This window comes from Lissotriton vulgaris, chromosome 11 (assembly GCF_964263255.1).
Source record: "Lissotriton vulgaris chromosome 11, aLisVul1.2, whole genome shotgun sequence".
In the NCBI taxonomy this organism is placed as follows: Eukaryota; Metazoa; Chordata; class Amphibia; order Caudata; family Salamandridae; genus Lissotriton; species Lissotriton vulgaris.
Genome location: NC_141699.1, coordinates 586386426 through 586402768, shown reverse-complemented (window position 1 = coordinate 586402768; position 16343 = coordinate 586386426). Strand labels below are relative to the sequence as shown.

General features: G+C 48.0%; 1 protein-coding gene across 6 annotated transcripts in view; it reads right to left on the bottom strand.

The window, feature by feature from the left end:
* Positions 1 to 16343, bottom strand: part of XPO7 (exportin 7) — a 687768-nt gene that overhangs the window by 608020 nt on the left and 63405 nt on the right. For 4 of the 6 annotated variants that reach the window (XM_086943668.1, XM_086943671.1, XM_086943673.1 and 1 more), the window contains exon 2: positions 13019 to 13136. The exons of the other annotated variants lie outside the window; for them this stretch is intronic. In XM_086943668.1, the coding sequence (XP_086799794.1) occupies positions 13019 to 13060 (42 nt within the window). In that variant the 5' untranslated portion in view covers positions 13061 to 13136. The remainder of the gene's footprint in view (positions 1 to 13018; positions 13137 to 16343) is intronic. 6 annotated transcript variants of the gene reach the window in all.

The window sequence follows — 16343 nt, the reverse complement described above, 5'->3', positions numbered from 1 at the left end:
AAACATCCCGACACATAGGACTACTCCTTTTACTCACACGTACACACCTCCTACACCTGCATCGACTATGCCCTTATTACCCACTCTCTCCTTCGCTGCCTAGACACCCTACAGCTATCGGACAGCCCTATCTCTGACCACGCACACGCTGACATGGGAGGGTAGTAGTTACTCCACAAGGGCCCTACCGCCCTGACACTTGACCCCACACATTTTGCAAGACCCAGTAGATGTCGCTGAAATTCGAGGAGGTGTCACTGAATACTTCTCCCTCAACGCCCTCCTTGAAACCTCACTGCATTCTCTGTGGGATGGCTTTAAAGCTACTATCAGAGGCACAATCACATCCTTCCCAATAGCCCGAGGGCAGGAGTCTAAACTAGTGGAATCTAACCTCACGACGGAAATCAAACAATTGAAGCAACAGGACAAAGCTAAACCCTAACGTCGCACCAAACAACAGCTTGCAGTGCTGGGGGGCCAACTTGTGCCCATCGAACAGGGAGGGCTGAGTGGGCACTGAAGCAACGCTAGTATGAGGGGGGTGACAAGGTGGGCAGACTCTTAACCCACAGGTTCCACTGGGTGGGTACTAAGACCCATAGAGCCAAACTGCAATCAGATGAAAGGGGTTGGGTAACATCAGAAGGAGACTAACTCCAGATTTTCCACAATTACTATCAAATGGTATACACTCTGGAAGAACGGCCCCCGGGATGATCAAATGTTACCTTGATGCAAGTGACTGGGAGCCTGTGCATTCACATCATGTAGATTTCCTTGATGCGCGGATTACTCTTGAGGAGCTCCAGGTGGCTGTCAGGGCACTTCCTCTGGGTAAAACTCCCAGGCCAGATGGCCTCTCAGTTTCCTGTTATCGGCTCTTCCTACCCCAGCTGCAAGATCACCTTGTACAGCTGTTTAACTCTTGCCACAATAGACGGGACTCAGGCCTATGATGGCTTCGGCCGAAATCACTCCCATGCACAAGGCAGGTAAAGACCCAGCCTTGTGCTCCACTTACCTCCTATAGCCCTGCTCATCAAAGACGCAAAGCTGTTCACTAAAATATTAGCTCAGCGGCTGGAACCTACCTTTCGGGCTTTATCGACCCGGATAAAGTTGGCTTCAAATGCCACAGGCAGGGTGCAGACAACCTTTGCCGCACAGTTCACCTAGTGGAGAAAGCACACCGCCATCAACATACCCGAATGCCTCCTCTTGCTGGACACAGAGAAAGCCGCTGATAGGGTAAACTGGTCCTTAATCCGCGCGGTACTGGAGAAGACTAGGCTGTGGCCAGGTTTGCTCTCCAAAATAATGGCTTTGTATACAACACCGGGGGAAAAGGTGTGGGTCAATGGGCAGCTCACAAAACCCACTACTATCCTATGTGGTACCCAACAGGGATGCCCGCTATCACCCTTATTGTTTTCCCTGACAGTTGACCCTCTTGCTAGTACGATTCGCAACAGATGTGGTGAGAGGTAGCTCTTTTGGGGACCAACCCCACAAGGTTAATCTCTTTGCAGAACCTACTCCTTACACTCTCTCAGCCCGTGATCTCCCTCCAAGGAGTTATGAATTATGAATCCAAGCCTAGGAGGTAGTATCGGGCTTTCGGTTCAACATGACCAAATCCTCAGTGCTCTACTTGAACATACCTGCTCAGGCGCTCCTAGCCCTGCGACGCCTAGCACCATTTCAGTGGTCCTAGGCTGCCAATAAATACTTAGGTCTCAATATCACCCCTACACTTTCCTCCTGGTCTCAAGCTAACTGGCCCCCACCTATGGCCCGCCATCTTGGCCGACTTTCAGAGATGGAAGCCTCTATACATTTCCTGGTTGGGGCACATGAATGTTGTGAAAATCAACGTACTCCCACGGGTCCTCTATCTCTTTCAGACTCTGCCTAGGCCGAACCCGCAGGATGACGCATCTTGAACCTACAACGAGACATCCAGACCTTTATCTGGAATGGAAAGCGCCCCCGGATAACAAACGAGCTGTCGATGCTCCCACAGCATAGGGGAGGTCTGGCGTGCCCCAATTTTCTGGAGTATTACTGGGCGGCTCACTTGCATTATATCTCGGAGTGGGTGATCCCAGAGAGCGAGAAGCACTGGTTCCATTTGGACCGAGCAGTAGCGTGCAGACCACTATGGGACTTGGCATGGCTGCCTAAACACTCCCGCCTGTGCAGTGCCTACATTGCCACCCCGATCCGAACGGTATTTGAAATCTGGGACAAAGTGGCTCTTAAAAAGGGTCCGACTACCTTCCCCTCCCCAAAAACATTGATCAAACGCAACTCCCACTTCCCCCCAGCGTTTTCTTCTGTCACTTTGTCACTGGAGCGAAAGGGAATGTCAGACACTCCGTGACCTGTTCATGGGGGACAGCATGAAGTCCTTCGATCGATGCAAATAGGTGCTGATAGTTGGATATACAATAACAGATTTTGAGTAAAAAGAAAAAGAAAATCTCTGCTCAACAGCAGGTAAAAGTGTAGAAAGGCACCACTTAGATATCCTAACAACATTAGTTTTCAAAAGGCATAGCAAGTCCACCAAAGTACTGTTGCAAATTCGAAAGCCTTTAATCAGCACACCAGTCCCCAAACCAAAAACAGACTAATTTACATATCAATAATACAGTTGGTTAGCTTTCTCCCGCTCCAATCAGAAAAATCACAATCTCCCTAAACATTTCTGAGAAATTTACACCTGTAATTTAATCTTAAACTTTTGCAAAACGTTACTACGTTTGTATAGTCACAAAATCAGAGTGTAAAATTACTCATAGGTGTAGACTTGCATGCTTTCACCCCCAAGGATGGAGCCACATTTATGAGTAAAAGTTACGACTGCTAATAAAAAACAGCATTAAATCCACCACCACACATGGCCACCAACACCCTCCCATAAAAAGTAATGGTGGTAGGGAATCAAAAATAAGCCTCACAGGAAATAATGCAAAATTAAATTATCTAAACTAATAACATTATGAATACATATAATTTGAATTTAGTAATGAATGTAAAATTTTATTAAGGTATAATTAAATTACTTTTAATTCAATACATCACTTTTAATCATTATTAATGTAGAATAGGCATTTGTTTAGGTTAGATGAGAATTTATTTTTAACGTCAGAAAAAATGCATTTAATATACTTAAATTAATTAAAGATTAATTAAACATTAGGAGGATAGTGCTGTAGCATTATGTTGTTTGACATTTAAAAGACATATATAAAATTAATTTACATTAACATTTAACAAAAATATTTCTACTTATTTATAATAAAGTTTACTAAGCTTTAAAAAAAATTGACATAGGGAGATCTCCACACCGACTGTGGAGTCTCCCTATAGTAAAGTATGGGGAAAAGGATAACACCTTAACTAAATTAAGATTTGCAAAAATATTTTAATGTCAAATATTAATATAAATGAATTTATATATTTTAAATGAATAACAAATTAAAAAGTGCTTAAACACCAACTTAATTTGTAATTAATTAACTTCCACTTAAATTAGAACAAATATATTATGCATTAATTGTTAAAACTGACTTATAGAATTAGAAGTAATTTAATTATGCAATTAATATCACTAGAAATGTTACATTTATAAAATCAAAAAAGGTTCAAATATTTTATACTTAAATAATGAAGGCTTTATTTTTAGAGTTTAATAACATCAAATTATATTTATTTATAACTATTTTAAAAAAAATCATTTAATGTAACACTTTCATGGGGTTTTATTTTAAGTCCCTAGGGCAGTGGTTCCCAAACTGTGCGACGCGGCGCCCTGGTGCGCCATTAGGACTTGCTAGGGGCACCGCGCACATCTTTGAAATTTAGGGAAGATATCGGGTGTTATGATAAAATCAATGGTCGCCCCGAGTATGTTATGTGGGTGGGTGGGAAGGAAATTAAAAGCACTACCGGTAGCCAGTGTCAGCCAGTGTGATTTGGCCCAGCTGCAGCGCATAATTATAATAAATACCAGGGAACTGTAAAAGTGGTACCCGTCAGCCGGCATTGGGTCCTGGTTTGGCCCAGCTGCAACGCAGGATAAGGGGGGAGTTAAAAGTGCCACCTGTAAAACCAGGAATCATGGTTTGGTCCAAAGCATACGGCCGCTATATGCGTGTACGTGCTCACATAGTTTAGGCGGGCCAGGCATACGACGCAATTAGAGCGATACCAAGCGTTATTGCTTTACGGGTTCTGACGCAATTCTAGAGACCCTCTTTACATCAAGTAGGTAGGTTCATGTCCCATGCGCATAGTCAGTGGTAGAAATGCAAAATATGTGACATGTAAATTAAAATGCAGGTTGCAACACTTGACTTTCCTGGCTTTGGCACTTGCTGGCCTCGCTGCACAACCGTGTTAGGGCCGAGCATCGGGGCTGGGCCTGTGCAGCAAGACCAGCAAGTGCCAAAGCCAGGAAAGTCAAGTGTTGCAGCCCGCAGTTTTATTTACATGTCATTGAGGAAGAGGGGTGGTGATTAGGGCCAGCTGCTTGGTTCGGACAGGTGGCAGTTCTAAGAAGAGGGTTAGGACCTACATTGTAGGACTCCCTTTCAGAAGATTATGTGTAGTTGTAGGCCCTACACTACACATAATCTGCTGAAAGCGAGTCCTCATTACCATGATGTATTAGAATTGGCTACCCTCCTAACTTGGTTTGGTGTTCACTATACCGCTAAATTACTGGTCGTTCGCTTTTTAACAACTAGAGCACCCTGCTATTTCACCGACAAGACTACAATAGATATACTCATGATCTGAGAATAATAACTAATTGTTTGTGTTGTCTCTTTTATGTACGTCTTTGTCACTTCCTTTACAGGTGCATTATACTAATTTTTCGGTTTCTCAAATCGAGAGTACCAAAGAAGGAATGTTTCCTTCACATGCACTTTTTTACAATTTTTCACTTTCACCTTCCTAGGTTAGGGTGGGCCTTAGAGTGCTCATACCGCTGGGGTTTAGTCGACTCATGGTCCTGACGAATGCCTGGTAAAATGACACCTCCTATGGCAGAAACATGTTGACCCACTTGTAAGCTATTGGAAATAGCCAAACAATGTATTTGGCTTATTTTCCTACACATTGTTTTTAATAGGTCCAATTGATCAACCAATAAATTATTTTTGATACAACTTAGACATTTTTAACCTTCACTGTCACCATCATCACTTAGCATTCACCATCTCACAGTACCTGCTCCGCAGTAAATCTGGGGTTGAAGCACACTGGGGAGGCATTCGGCCTCTCCCAGTGGGGCCCAATGATGAAGCATGTCACCAACCAGGTTGGTGAGTGAGGGCCTTCTATACAAACCTAATTGGGCTTTTGTATCCCTACTTTCCCTGCTCTTGTTGTTATAATTAGAGATTTTACACTCTTTTTTTGTTTGAAACCGTATTAGAATTAGCAGCACGTTAGGGCCCGGCAAGCATGTTCACTTCCAGCTAGGCCCAAGAGAGCACACAGCAGCCTTTACAAGCGGGCACTTCTGGGAGCTCCTGGCTTCAATTTATGATAATGTCCTTTTATCCCTTCGGATGCCATGTCAGTCTTTTATGGGAGTTTAACCACGTTAAATGTTTGGTTAGAAAGCGTTAGCAGCATGTGCATGTGGTTACGTATGGGTCGTGATTAATTAATGTAAGTGATCTGTAAAATACGAGGGAGCTTCATGTTTCATGTCTTCTGCGAATGGCTCTCCCAGTTTTACTTTTACGTTCACATTCTCGGTTTTGCAAATCTGGTTTTGTTTTGCTGTGCTAGCCCTGTGTAGGATAGGACATATTCAGCCCCTTCTGGCTTTTATACCCAACCAAATGTTGTATTCTGAGACTTGTAGTTTTGCATTTAACATGATATGAACTTTAAATTACCTAGCATGAAAGTGCTGTTAGTAGCTGTGACGCGGGGGACCCCGACGAGGGCCCCCCTGGTCTGCCTAGTAATGTGTCTACTTTCTCTTCACAGAACACCGAGGCCTGGAATACACCTGACATCGTCCGGAGACACCCTGCAGCCGTGAGCCTACAGGACTACACCTTTAAGGGGGCGGAGACGGATTGGCGCCACGCCCGTCCCGACGACGTAAAACCCATTCCGGAGTCCAGCCAGGGGTGCGAGACACCCGGAGGCGGAGTTGGAGGTTGGTGGAGCGAGTGGAGAGAGAGCGGAGTCGAGTGGACGGAGGAGGAGGAAGATCGAGAGCGGAGGTCGGAGGAAGATCAAGAGCGGAGGTCGGAGGAAGATCAAGAGCGGAGGTCGGAGGAAGATCAAGAGCGGAGGTCGGAGGAAGATCAAGATCAGAGGTCGGAGGACAAGGAGAGCGGAGAGAAAGCAGGAAGGTGGAGCCGGACGGAGTCGGAGACGAGTCTGAGTTACGGGACGATTCCAAGGAGGAAGCCGGCGGCGGGACCAGTCTACAGACCTGAGGTGGAGTACCGCGAGAAGCCAGGGGGCTCTGCGGGACGCGCATCGCCCAGCCACACTAACACGGAAGTGTGGCTCACCCAGGTACGGTCCGACACCAGAGCGTGGGAAACGGGTAGCCGAGGGAAACCCGCATAAAGTAAAACCCCCCCTACACACCCTTGGGGTTTTCTCAAGGGTTCACGTCCCACAGTCAGATTTGGGTCTTGCACGTGTGATTCCCCTCACTCCCTTACCCGTGGAACGTTTGGCTCAGCACTAGTACTGAAGCGTACTTTGTTTTCTTTCTTTCCTTTCTGGGATACCGGAGCCCAAAGGCCAGCAGGACGGCAGGGAAAAGGCCTACAACGCCCAGAAGACCTTGGGACTGGCGAGGAATAGGAGGTCGGGCCAGAACGGAGGAGGCGGACTCACCCCTACCCTTTTACAGAGTGCCTATTCGTAAACGACGCCTGTATAAAGCAATAAAACCTGCACTACCCAGTACCCCAGTGTGTGCGAATCTTTTTGAGAACCCCGCAATACTGTCGCAACCCCGGTCCGAAGTCCCACAAGTGGTGGAGAATGCGGGCACTGTAACCGGGAGCAGCATCGAGGACACAACGATGGATGCGATCCTGCAAGCCCTCGTGAAGGGCCAAGAACAGCTGGCATGGGCAGTGGAGCAACAGCTAGCGGCAGCCCAATTAGACCGGGATACGTTCCGGAGTTCAGTAGTACAACAATTGGAAGGAATGAGAGTAACGGGAGACCCGGCCACGGTCACCGTACGTGAGACCAGGGCTAACCCCACGCCCGCAGGCATATCCCTGCAAAAATATGTCCCGGGGGAGGACCCAGACGCATTTCTGACTAATTTTGAAAGGGTGGCCCTTGCTTGTGGATGGACTGTGGACAAGTGGCCGTTTTTCCTGGCCCCGTTGTTGAGTGGAGAGGCCCAAGCAGCCTATCAGGTCGCGAACAACAACGGTACTACCCCGTATGCCCAAATCAAAACTGTGATTTTGGATCACCTAGGCTTAGATGCCGAAGCCTATAGGGTCAGGTTCCGTAAGGAGAGGGGACAAGCTGGTGACAACCCCAAGACCTTGTTCTTTCGTTTAAAAACCGCGGCCGACAAGTGGCTCACCCCATCCACAAGCACCAAGGAGCAAATCATGGACAGAATCTACCTTGAACAGTATTTAGAAGCCCTTCCATATGGGACACAGCGGTGGCTACGCCAGCACTCTAATTTGAACACGGCTCAAGCCATGGAGATGGCCACCACCTACGCCCGGGCCCAACCCCGTCTACATAATGCGGAACCAGAGAAGCCAAGCAAAGGACCGACAAGACCCGAGCGAAGACCAAGGGCATCGTCGGGACCCCTCCCTCCTCCACCCCGACCCCCGGCTGGCGATCATCCCCCTTTCCGGGGCCCACAGTGTTTCGATTGTGGCCAGTGGGGCCACATAGCCCGTCTGTGCCCCCTGAAAAGAGCGCATGAAGAACCAATGGACGTTAACTATCTGCCAAAGTCAGTGTTGTACTCAGCTGAGCTAGGAGGATCCTTTCATGTGAGTGTTTCTGTTAATGGGGTGATGGTTAGGGCCCTTCTTGATTCTGGCTGCAAGCAATCCGTCATACAAGGGATATATGTGACTCCAGAACAGTTAGTACCAGAGAACAGTGTGTACATCAAATGCGTACATGGGGACGTAAAGGAGTATCCAGTGGCTAACATTCCGCTAGGTCTAGAGGGGATGGAACAGATGGTAGTGAAAGTGGGGGTCATGGATGCCCTACCCGAACCGTTGATCTTGGGCACCGATAACCCGAACTTCCTGAACCTCTTCAAACGCCGGCTGGGCCGAGACAAGGAACAGGGAGAGTCTCTACCCAACTTGCTGTCCACGGGTCCCTGGGAAGGAGATAGATCTTTCCGGTTTGTCCAGGCCAATGACGAGACCCTCATCAATGCTTGGGAACAGGCCCATGCTAGCTTAACTAATCCTAGTCTCTCCTACCCCCACTTTCTGATAAAAGATGAACTTTTGTATAGAGTACCCTCTAAGGATGACCCGATGCAACTGCTGGTACCGGTCTGTTTCCGCGACCAAATAATGTACTATGCCCATACCCACCTACTGGCGGGACACATCGGGAGTGAAAAAACGACCCAGAATGTCCTCCGGAACTTCTACTGGCCGGGTATCTACAGCGACATAAAAAAACATTGTCAAACCTGTGACCTATGTCAACGGAAGAATGCCCAACGTCCGGTGGCGGTGCCCTTACAACCTCTGCCAGTCATTGGGACCCCATTCGAGAGAGTGGGGATGGATCTAATAGGCCCTTTGACAACCACAAAAAAAGGGTTTAGATATGCACTCGTTATCGTGGACTACGCCACTAGATTTCCTGAGGCATTTCCTCTAAAGTCCCCCACCTCCAGGAACATTGCCGACAAATTCCTCGAGTTGTTTTCTCGAGTTGGGTTCCCTAAAGAAATCCTCACGGACCAGGGGACCCCATTCATGTCCAAGGTTATGCAGGAGGTTTGCCAATTGTTGGGCTTACACCAGATCAAGACGTCCGTGTACCACCCACAAACGGATGGGCTGGTTGAACGTTACAACAGGACCTTGAAAACGGTCCTGAAGAAAATGGTCGAGGTAAACCACTCCGACTGGGACTCCCTGTTGCCCTTAGCCCTATATGTGATCAGGGGCCAGCGACAAAGCAGCTTGGGGTGTTCCTCTTTCGAGATGCTGTATGGGAGACAGCCGCGGAGCCTGCTGGATATGACAAAGGATATGTGGGAAAAGGAACAAGGCGGTGAAATAAGAAGTCTTCTCGAATACAGCTCGAATCTGAGGAACAAATTAGGAAAGATCAGGGAACTCGCGTTTACACACTTGGAGGACAGTCAGAAGCACCAACAGACCCATTATAACAAGGGGAAAAAGTGGAGGTCGCTAAAAGTAGGTGACTGGGCCCTGGTGTTGCTGCCATCAATGTCCAAAAAGTTTAGTAACGAGTGGCAGGGCCCCTATGAGGTCATTGAGACGATCGGTAAAACGACATATCGTCTCCGTCTCACCAGCAGAAAGACTCAGATTTTTCACATAAATCTCCTAAAAAAATGGCTGGGAACCCCACCCAGGGCGGCCCATCTGGTCCTGAATCCCGCCAAGCCCCTCAGCTCCACGATGGAGGACTTGGTTGTCAGCGAGGAATTGTTTGAGGCTGAGCAGAAGGGCCTCCGTCCGGTACTGAGGAAACACGCATCCATCTTCTCGGACCTTCCGGGAAAAACCTCTTTGGCTGAGCACCGAATTGAGACGCCGCCTGGTACCGTGGTCAAGCAACGACCGTATAGAATCCCTGAGGCTAAGCGGGAGGCCATAGCAAAAGAGGTGGCAGAAATGCTCAGGTTAGGGGTGATACGGCCTTCCCGGAGTGAGTGGTCGTCGCCCATAGTCATGGTGCCCAAACCAGACGGCAGCAGCCGTTTTTGCATGGACTTCCGGGCATTAAACGAAGTGTCGGCTTGTGATTCCTACCCCATACCCCGGATCGATGAGCTCATCGAGAAACTCGGGGAGGCAAAATATATCAGTACTCTGGACCTGACGAAGGGGTACTGGCAGGTGCCCCTGCGCGAAGAGGACAGGAAAAAGACGGCCTTTTCCACCTCGGAGGGGCTGTTCGAGTTTACGGTTTTGCCCTTCGGTCTACATGGGGCGCCCGCCACGTTCCAGAGACTCATGAACACGGTTCTAAGGGGGCATCATCAATATTGCTCCGCTTATCTTGATGACATCATCATCTTCAGTCCCTCTTGGGAGACACACTTGCAACATCTGGATACCGTGTTCAGTTTGCTCGAATCGGCAGGTCTACATGTCAATTCCAGGAAGTCCAGGATCGGGTACCATAAAGTGAAATATTTGGGGTACCTTCTAGGTCACGGACTCATTGAACCTCAGGTAGAAAAGGTTCGGGCTATCGCGGAAACCCCGTTTCCGAAGTCTCTTAAGGACATGCGTGCCTTTTTGGGTTTGGTTGGGTATTACCGGCGTTTTATTCCCTCCTTTTCTGAGGTCGCGGCGCCCCTGACCAATACCCTCAGGAAAACCAAGGCCCGCCTGGACTTCCACAACCCGTCGCCGGCCATGTGGACTGCCTTCCAGACCCTAAAAAAAGCCATCACCACCAGGCCGGTTCTTACTTCGCCCAACTTTAACAAGCCTTTTGTATTGCATACGGATGCCTCTGACTTTGGTATCGGGGCGGTGTTGTCCCAGGACTCTGGGGAGGGCGGTCTCCGCCCCATTCTCTACATCAGTCGGAAGCTGTTTCCGAGGGAGGTTAGGTACCCGACTATTGAAAAGGAGTGCCTGGCCATCAGGTGGGCGGTGGACAAGCTACGCTACTACCTTGAAGGGCGCTCTTTCCTGTTGTACACGGACCATGCCCCTCTCATATGGATGGCTCGGAACATTTCGAACAACCCTCGCGTCATGCGCTGGTTCCTGGCCTTGCAGCCCTTTCGGTTTCAGGTCCGGCACCAGAAGGGGGCCGAGAACGTCCATGCGGACTTCCTGTCTCGTTACCCTCTCCCCGATCGGGAGAATCCTAGGGGGGGGATGTGTGACGCGGGGGACCCCGACGAGGGCCCCCCTGGTCTGCCTAGTAATGTGTCTACTTTCTCTTCACAGAACACCGAGGCCTGGAATACACCTGACATCGTCCGGAGACACCCTGCAGCCGTGAGCCTACAGGACTACACCTTTAAGGGGGCGGAGACGGATTGGCGCCACGCCCGTCCCGACGACGTAAAACCCATTCCGGAGTCCAGCCAGGGGTGCGAGACACCCGGAGGCGGAGTTGGAGGTTGGTGGAGCGAGTGGAGAGAGAGCGGAGTCGAGTGGACGGAGGAGGAGGAAGATCGAGAGCGGAGGTCGGAGGAAGATCAAGAGCGGAGGTCGGAGGAAGATCAAGAGCGGAGGTCGGAGGAAGATCAAGAGCGGAGGTCGGAGGAAGATCAAGATCAGAGGTCGGAGGACAAGGAGAGCGGAGAGAAAGCAGGAAGGTGGAGCCGGACGGAGTCGGAGACGAGTCTGAGTTACGGGACGATTCCAAGGAGGAAGCCGGCGGCGGGACCAGTCTACAGACCTGAGGTGGAGTACCGCGAGAAGCCAGGGGGCTCTGCGGGACGCGCATCGCCCAGCCACACTAACACGGAAGTGTGGCTCACCCAGGTACGGTCCGACACCAGAGCGTGGGAAACGGGTAGCCGAGGGAAACCCGCATAAAGTAAAACCCCCCCTACACACCCTTGGGGTTTTCTCAAGGGTTCACGTCCCACAGTCAGATTTGGGTCTTGCACGTGTGATTCCCCTCACTCCCTTACCCGTGGAACGTTTGGCTCAGCACTAGTACTGAAGCGTACTTTGTTTTCTTTCTTTCCTTTCTGGGATACCGGAGCCCAAAGGCCAGCAGGACGGCAGGGAAAAGGCCTACAACGCCCAGAAGACCTTGGGACTGGCGAGGAATAGGAGGTCGGGCCAGAACGGAGGAGGCGGACTCACCCCTACCCTTTTACAGAGTGCCTATTCGTAAACGACGCCTGTATAAAGCAATAAAACCTGCACTACCCAGTACCCCAGTGTGTGCGAATCTTTTTGAGAACCCCGCAATACTGTCGCAACCCCGGTCCGAAGTCCCACAGTAGCAAAGGTGGAAATGCCTGAAGGTGCCACGTACGAAAAGGAGATAGGTCAGCTTTGTTCTCTGACGGACATAGATTATGTTGCGCTTCCGAATTCAAACTAGAATACCTTCATTACAACTAATGTCAGGGAGAAAAGTGGAAGTACTCCCAAGGTAGAGCTTATATCCCTGCAACTGTAAAAAAAAAAAAAAAAAAAGTGATCTGATGGGGAACCGCGGCCAATGGGCAATTAGGTCAAGGGATCCACAGGTCGAAAAAGTTTGGGAACCACTGCCCTAGGGTGTTACCAATGGTTGGCCATATGCGGCGCTGTATTAACTCCATCCCTGAACTGAAGTAATTTACTACTGTTTTGGGTCCCTTTCTGGATATAGTAGGTTTAGAAGTGTGGTTTGTGAAGAGCAGTATGCTTACTATTTTGTGGGTGGATGCATGTCTTTCCCTAAACCCCTCCCTAACCCTTCCCTTGCGCCTCCCTAAACCCCTCCATTTAGTAGTGAGTATCCAATCTTTCCAGTCACTCCCCCGGTCAATCCCACATTTACTACTGAGTAGGAAACTTACAAGTGTAAAGCTCTCCCCATTGAAAAGATGAGAGAAATTGAGGTGGAGATTTACACTCGTAGGTTTGTTAACAGCATTTTATAGTAATTTAGTAGTACTATTACACACACACATGCACAAAATGCTGTTAATGAATAAGCCCCAATGTCTCCTAAATCAATAATTTTCCAATCCACACTAATACATGTTATGAAATGGCAAAAGGAATGTGCAGGCGGTTTTCAGACATGCAACATCATAACAGAATCTACTCACCATGGGATCCATTTGGCTGCCAAGGGGATTCATGCTCGGCATTACCAATCAGTGAGGCAGGCAAGCAAGAATAAGATTCACAACGCAATCATTCAGTGTAGACTACGTTTCTTAGGAGCTGAAAAAGCGAAAGATGAACAAGTCTAAAGTAGATTCTAGAGAACTGGATAATAACAGACAAACACAAAACATCTAAATCCATGCAAACTAAAGAAAGACCTGGCAAACCAATGAGTGGCAACTTAGAAAAATCATTCTGTGTTATTGTTTCACAGCGACAGTAGGTAAAACAGCCAAAGAAATAACCAGAAAAAAACGGATCCTGTGGCTTTCAGTTACTAGTGTGCCCTGGGAGCAAAGTCAACTATGTTCAAAGTCTGATGGGACTTTCAACACACCAAAAATAGGTCAAGACTGCTGAGGTGGCTAGGGAGGCAACCATGATGGCTGTCTGGTAGAGGAGCTCCCTACCCTAAATACATCAACATTCTGCATGCAACAACCTCCACTGGCTGTGTACAGGGCAGAAGTCCTGGCAGCTGAATATGAGAACGAGTGCTGAAAATGCAGCAAGCTGAGGAAACTGATCAGAGATGAGCCAGGCAGAGGTTGTTATTCAAAAGAAAATTCCAGGCAGAGGGCCCAGAGACTGCAGGGTCCTACGGTAAGTGGCACCTTACAGGTGGATGAGGCCCAAGCCCATTGCATCTGAGGGGACACACCGTGGTCTGACATCGCATCTTGAGGAGTCTACTTAAGTCAAAATGAGGTTGGAGAGGCTGCACTAAAAAGAGGGGGGGTTAACCTTCATCCAGCAATATACTGGTGATTTGATAGAGAGATTCCAACCAACAACACCCAATTTTGGAGAACAGATTTACTGAGAATTCTTACTGAGAATTCTTGAAGTAAAAAACAAACTAAAGACAGACTGAGTTTGAGGGACTGGAGATGTTCTCGATGGATGACAGTAGTATTTCTCATTTTGGTTTGGGGACTTCTCACCCTCTCGCCACTCAGATATGTTGAGATATATGAGAATTTAAAAGGAGAAAAAAAACACAAGTGTTATAAAGTCATCTTGTAGCCTCATCTACCCCTATTTCTTTGCTGAAAGATACTGGTGTTATCCGACTGACTGTACCCTGGGCCCTGCTAATCAGGCCCTGGGCTACAGGTAAAAAGGTACAAGTAATGGGGTACACTTACAACTGGGCCTATAAGTCCCTAGTAGATAATGGGGCCAAGGGGTGCAATCTATGAATAAGTCCCTAGTATATAATGGAGCATGGAAGTTAGAGGCACAGCAGATTTCCTGCACTTGCATGTGTATGCTACTGTGTTCCTGTGTCATTTTAAAGGCAGTCCTGTCTTGCAGCCTGTCTTTAAAAGTAAATTCTCACAATTGGTATTGACAGATCCTATCAGTCCCTAGTATATAATAGGTCTAGTGCAGGGGTCTCCAACCTTTTCTGTAGAGAAAGCTACTTCTGATCAATGAATATCAATGTGAGCTACTGAAGGCCAAGCAACTTGCACACGGTTACCAGACACAACCATGCCCAGCTTCACTGACTTAACCCCTTGGCCGCGGCGGAAATTCCACCGCGACGCTGGGGGGGGGGGGGGGGGGGGGGGGTGGAGGGGGGGGGAATTGGGGCCATGCGGCGCCGCCATGCTCGTGACTGAACCACCTCGTCACGAGCCACGGGCGCGCTGTGCTTGTGACGGAGTGGTTCCGTCACGGCCCTGCCCGCTCAATAGAACGCGCCGCGCAGGCGCGGCGGCCGGGCCGTGACGGAACCACTCCGTAACCAGCACAGCGCGTCCGTGGCTGGTGACGGAGTGGTTCCATCACCAGCACACAAGGTGTTAAAGCCTAATGTCAATAGAGCCAGATACTATGATTTGAACAAAATACTGCGACTAGGGGTACTATGGCAGGGATGCCATGTGCGTCAGTGAGAGTGTGGTCTTTGGGGCTGTTTGAACATGTGCGCGTTTGAATGGGATATATAGGTGACAGAGCCTGAGGCGTATATACTTGTGGTACAGGACATAACCTTTCACCATATGTGCCACCGTCACATGTAAAACACAAGCATACAACCACTTTTTTAAATGGGAGAAATTAAAAGTTATAAATATGGCACCGTGTCTACCAGGCATGACAAACACGATGACTAATGGGTCTAAAGGTAACACTTTGAAAAGGGAGAACTTTTAACTGAACAGTTTTCTTTGTTTATTTGGATTTCATAACACTCATTTCAATATTCTCCCATTTCAAAGTGTCACATTTACAAACAGCAGGCATCCTGCTCCCAGCGCCCTGTAGACACACAACGCCATATTTATAACAGGAAAAAATGCAGCCATTTGTTTAAATGAGAGACATTTCAGGTGAAGAAACATGCTTCGTAAAACAGTAAGACGTAATTGTAAGTGGAAAAAAACATTAGGACTCAATAGCTCATAAAAACACTTTTCTTCACTTTAAATTTCTCCCATTTAAAAACGACTATTTTTCAGTTATAAATATGGCACAGTGTCTATTAGCCACTGAGAGCAAGAGGCCTGCTGTTATTTAATGAAACACTTTGAAATGGTAGAAAACAAAAATGAAGAGTTAACTTAATCATTAAGTTAACTCTTCACTTTAATTTTCTCACATAAAAGCATTCAGAAACACCATTTTGTTCGCATTCTCCAATATTGAGTTGGCAAGGACTTTTATTTAACATTTCAATACCTCGGTGCTTCAGGTCTCCACCTCTGTGCCAGAGCCTGGTTCTTAAATCCAACTGAGTGCTGCTCCCTATCAGGTCCTGCTATTTGCAGCCTTGTGATAATGTAAAATAAACACATACTTCGCTTAACTTTAAAAGGAAAACGTGATACTGTGCTTATTTAAAAATAGTAGCTTGCAATCGACGGTTGGAGACACCTGGGCTAGGGGATTCAAACTATCTATACATTCCTAGTATATATAGGGCATGGAAATTTAGAAGTCCAGCAGATTTCCTGCACTTGCATGTGTGCAAAGCTGAGTGCACACAGGCACTGTCTTTAAACGTAATTATGTGCAAACTCGACTTTGGTGGTATGGGCACTTAAAAAGTGATTGTCAACCTTATGCGTACATATTAGGCACCCCCCAGGTCTCCCCTGGGTGTCCCACGGGAGTATGGGGGACATGTAACTTTGAGCAGGGATCTGATCTAATAGGTTTTATATACCCTGGTGAGGAAACACTGCCCTTTTCATTTTTCGCCATTGTAGATACTGAGCTCAATATGCCAACATTGCAATATTTTATGTAGAT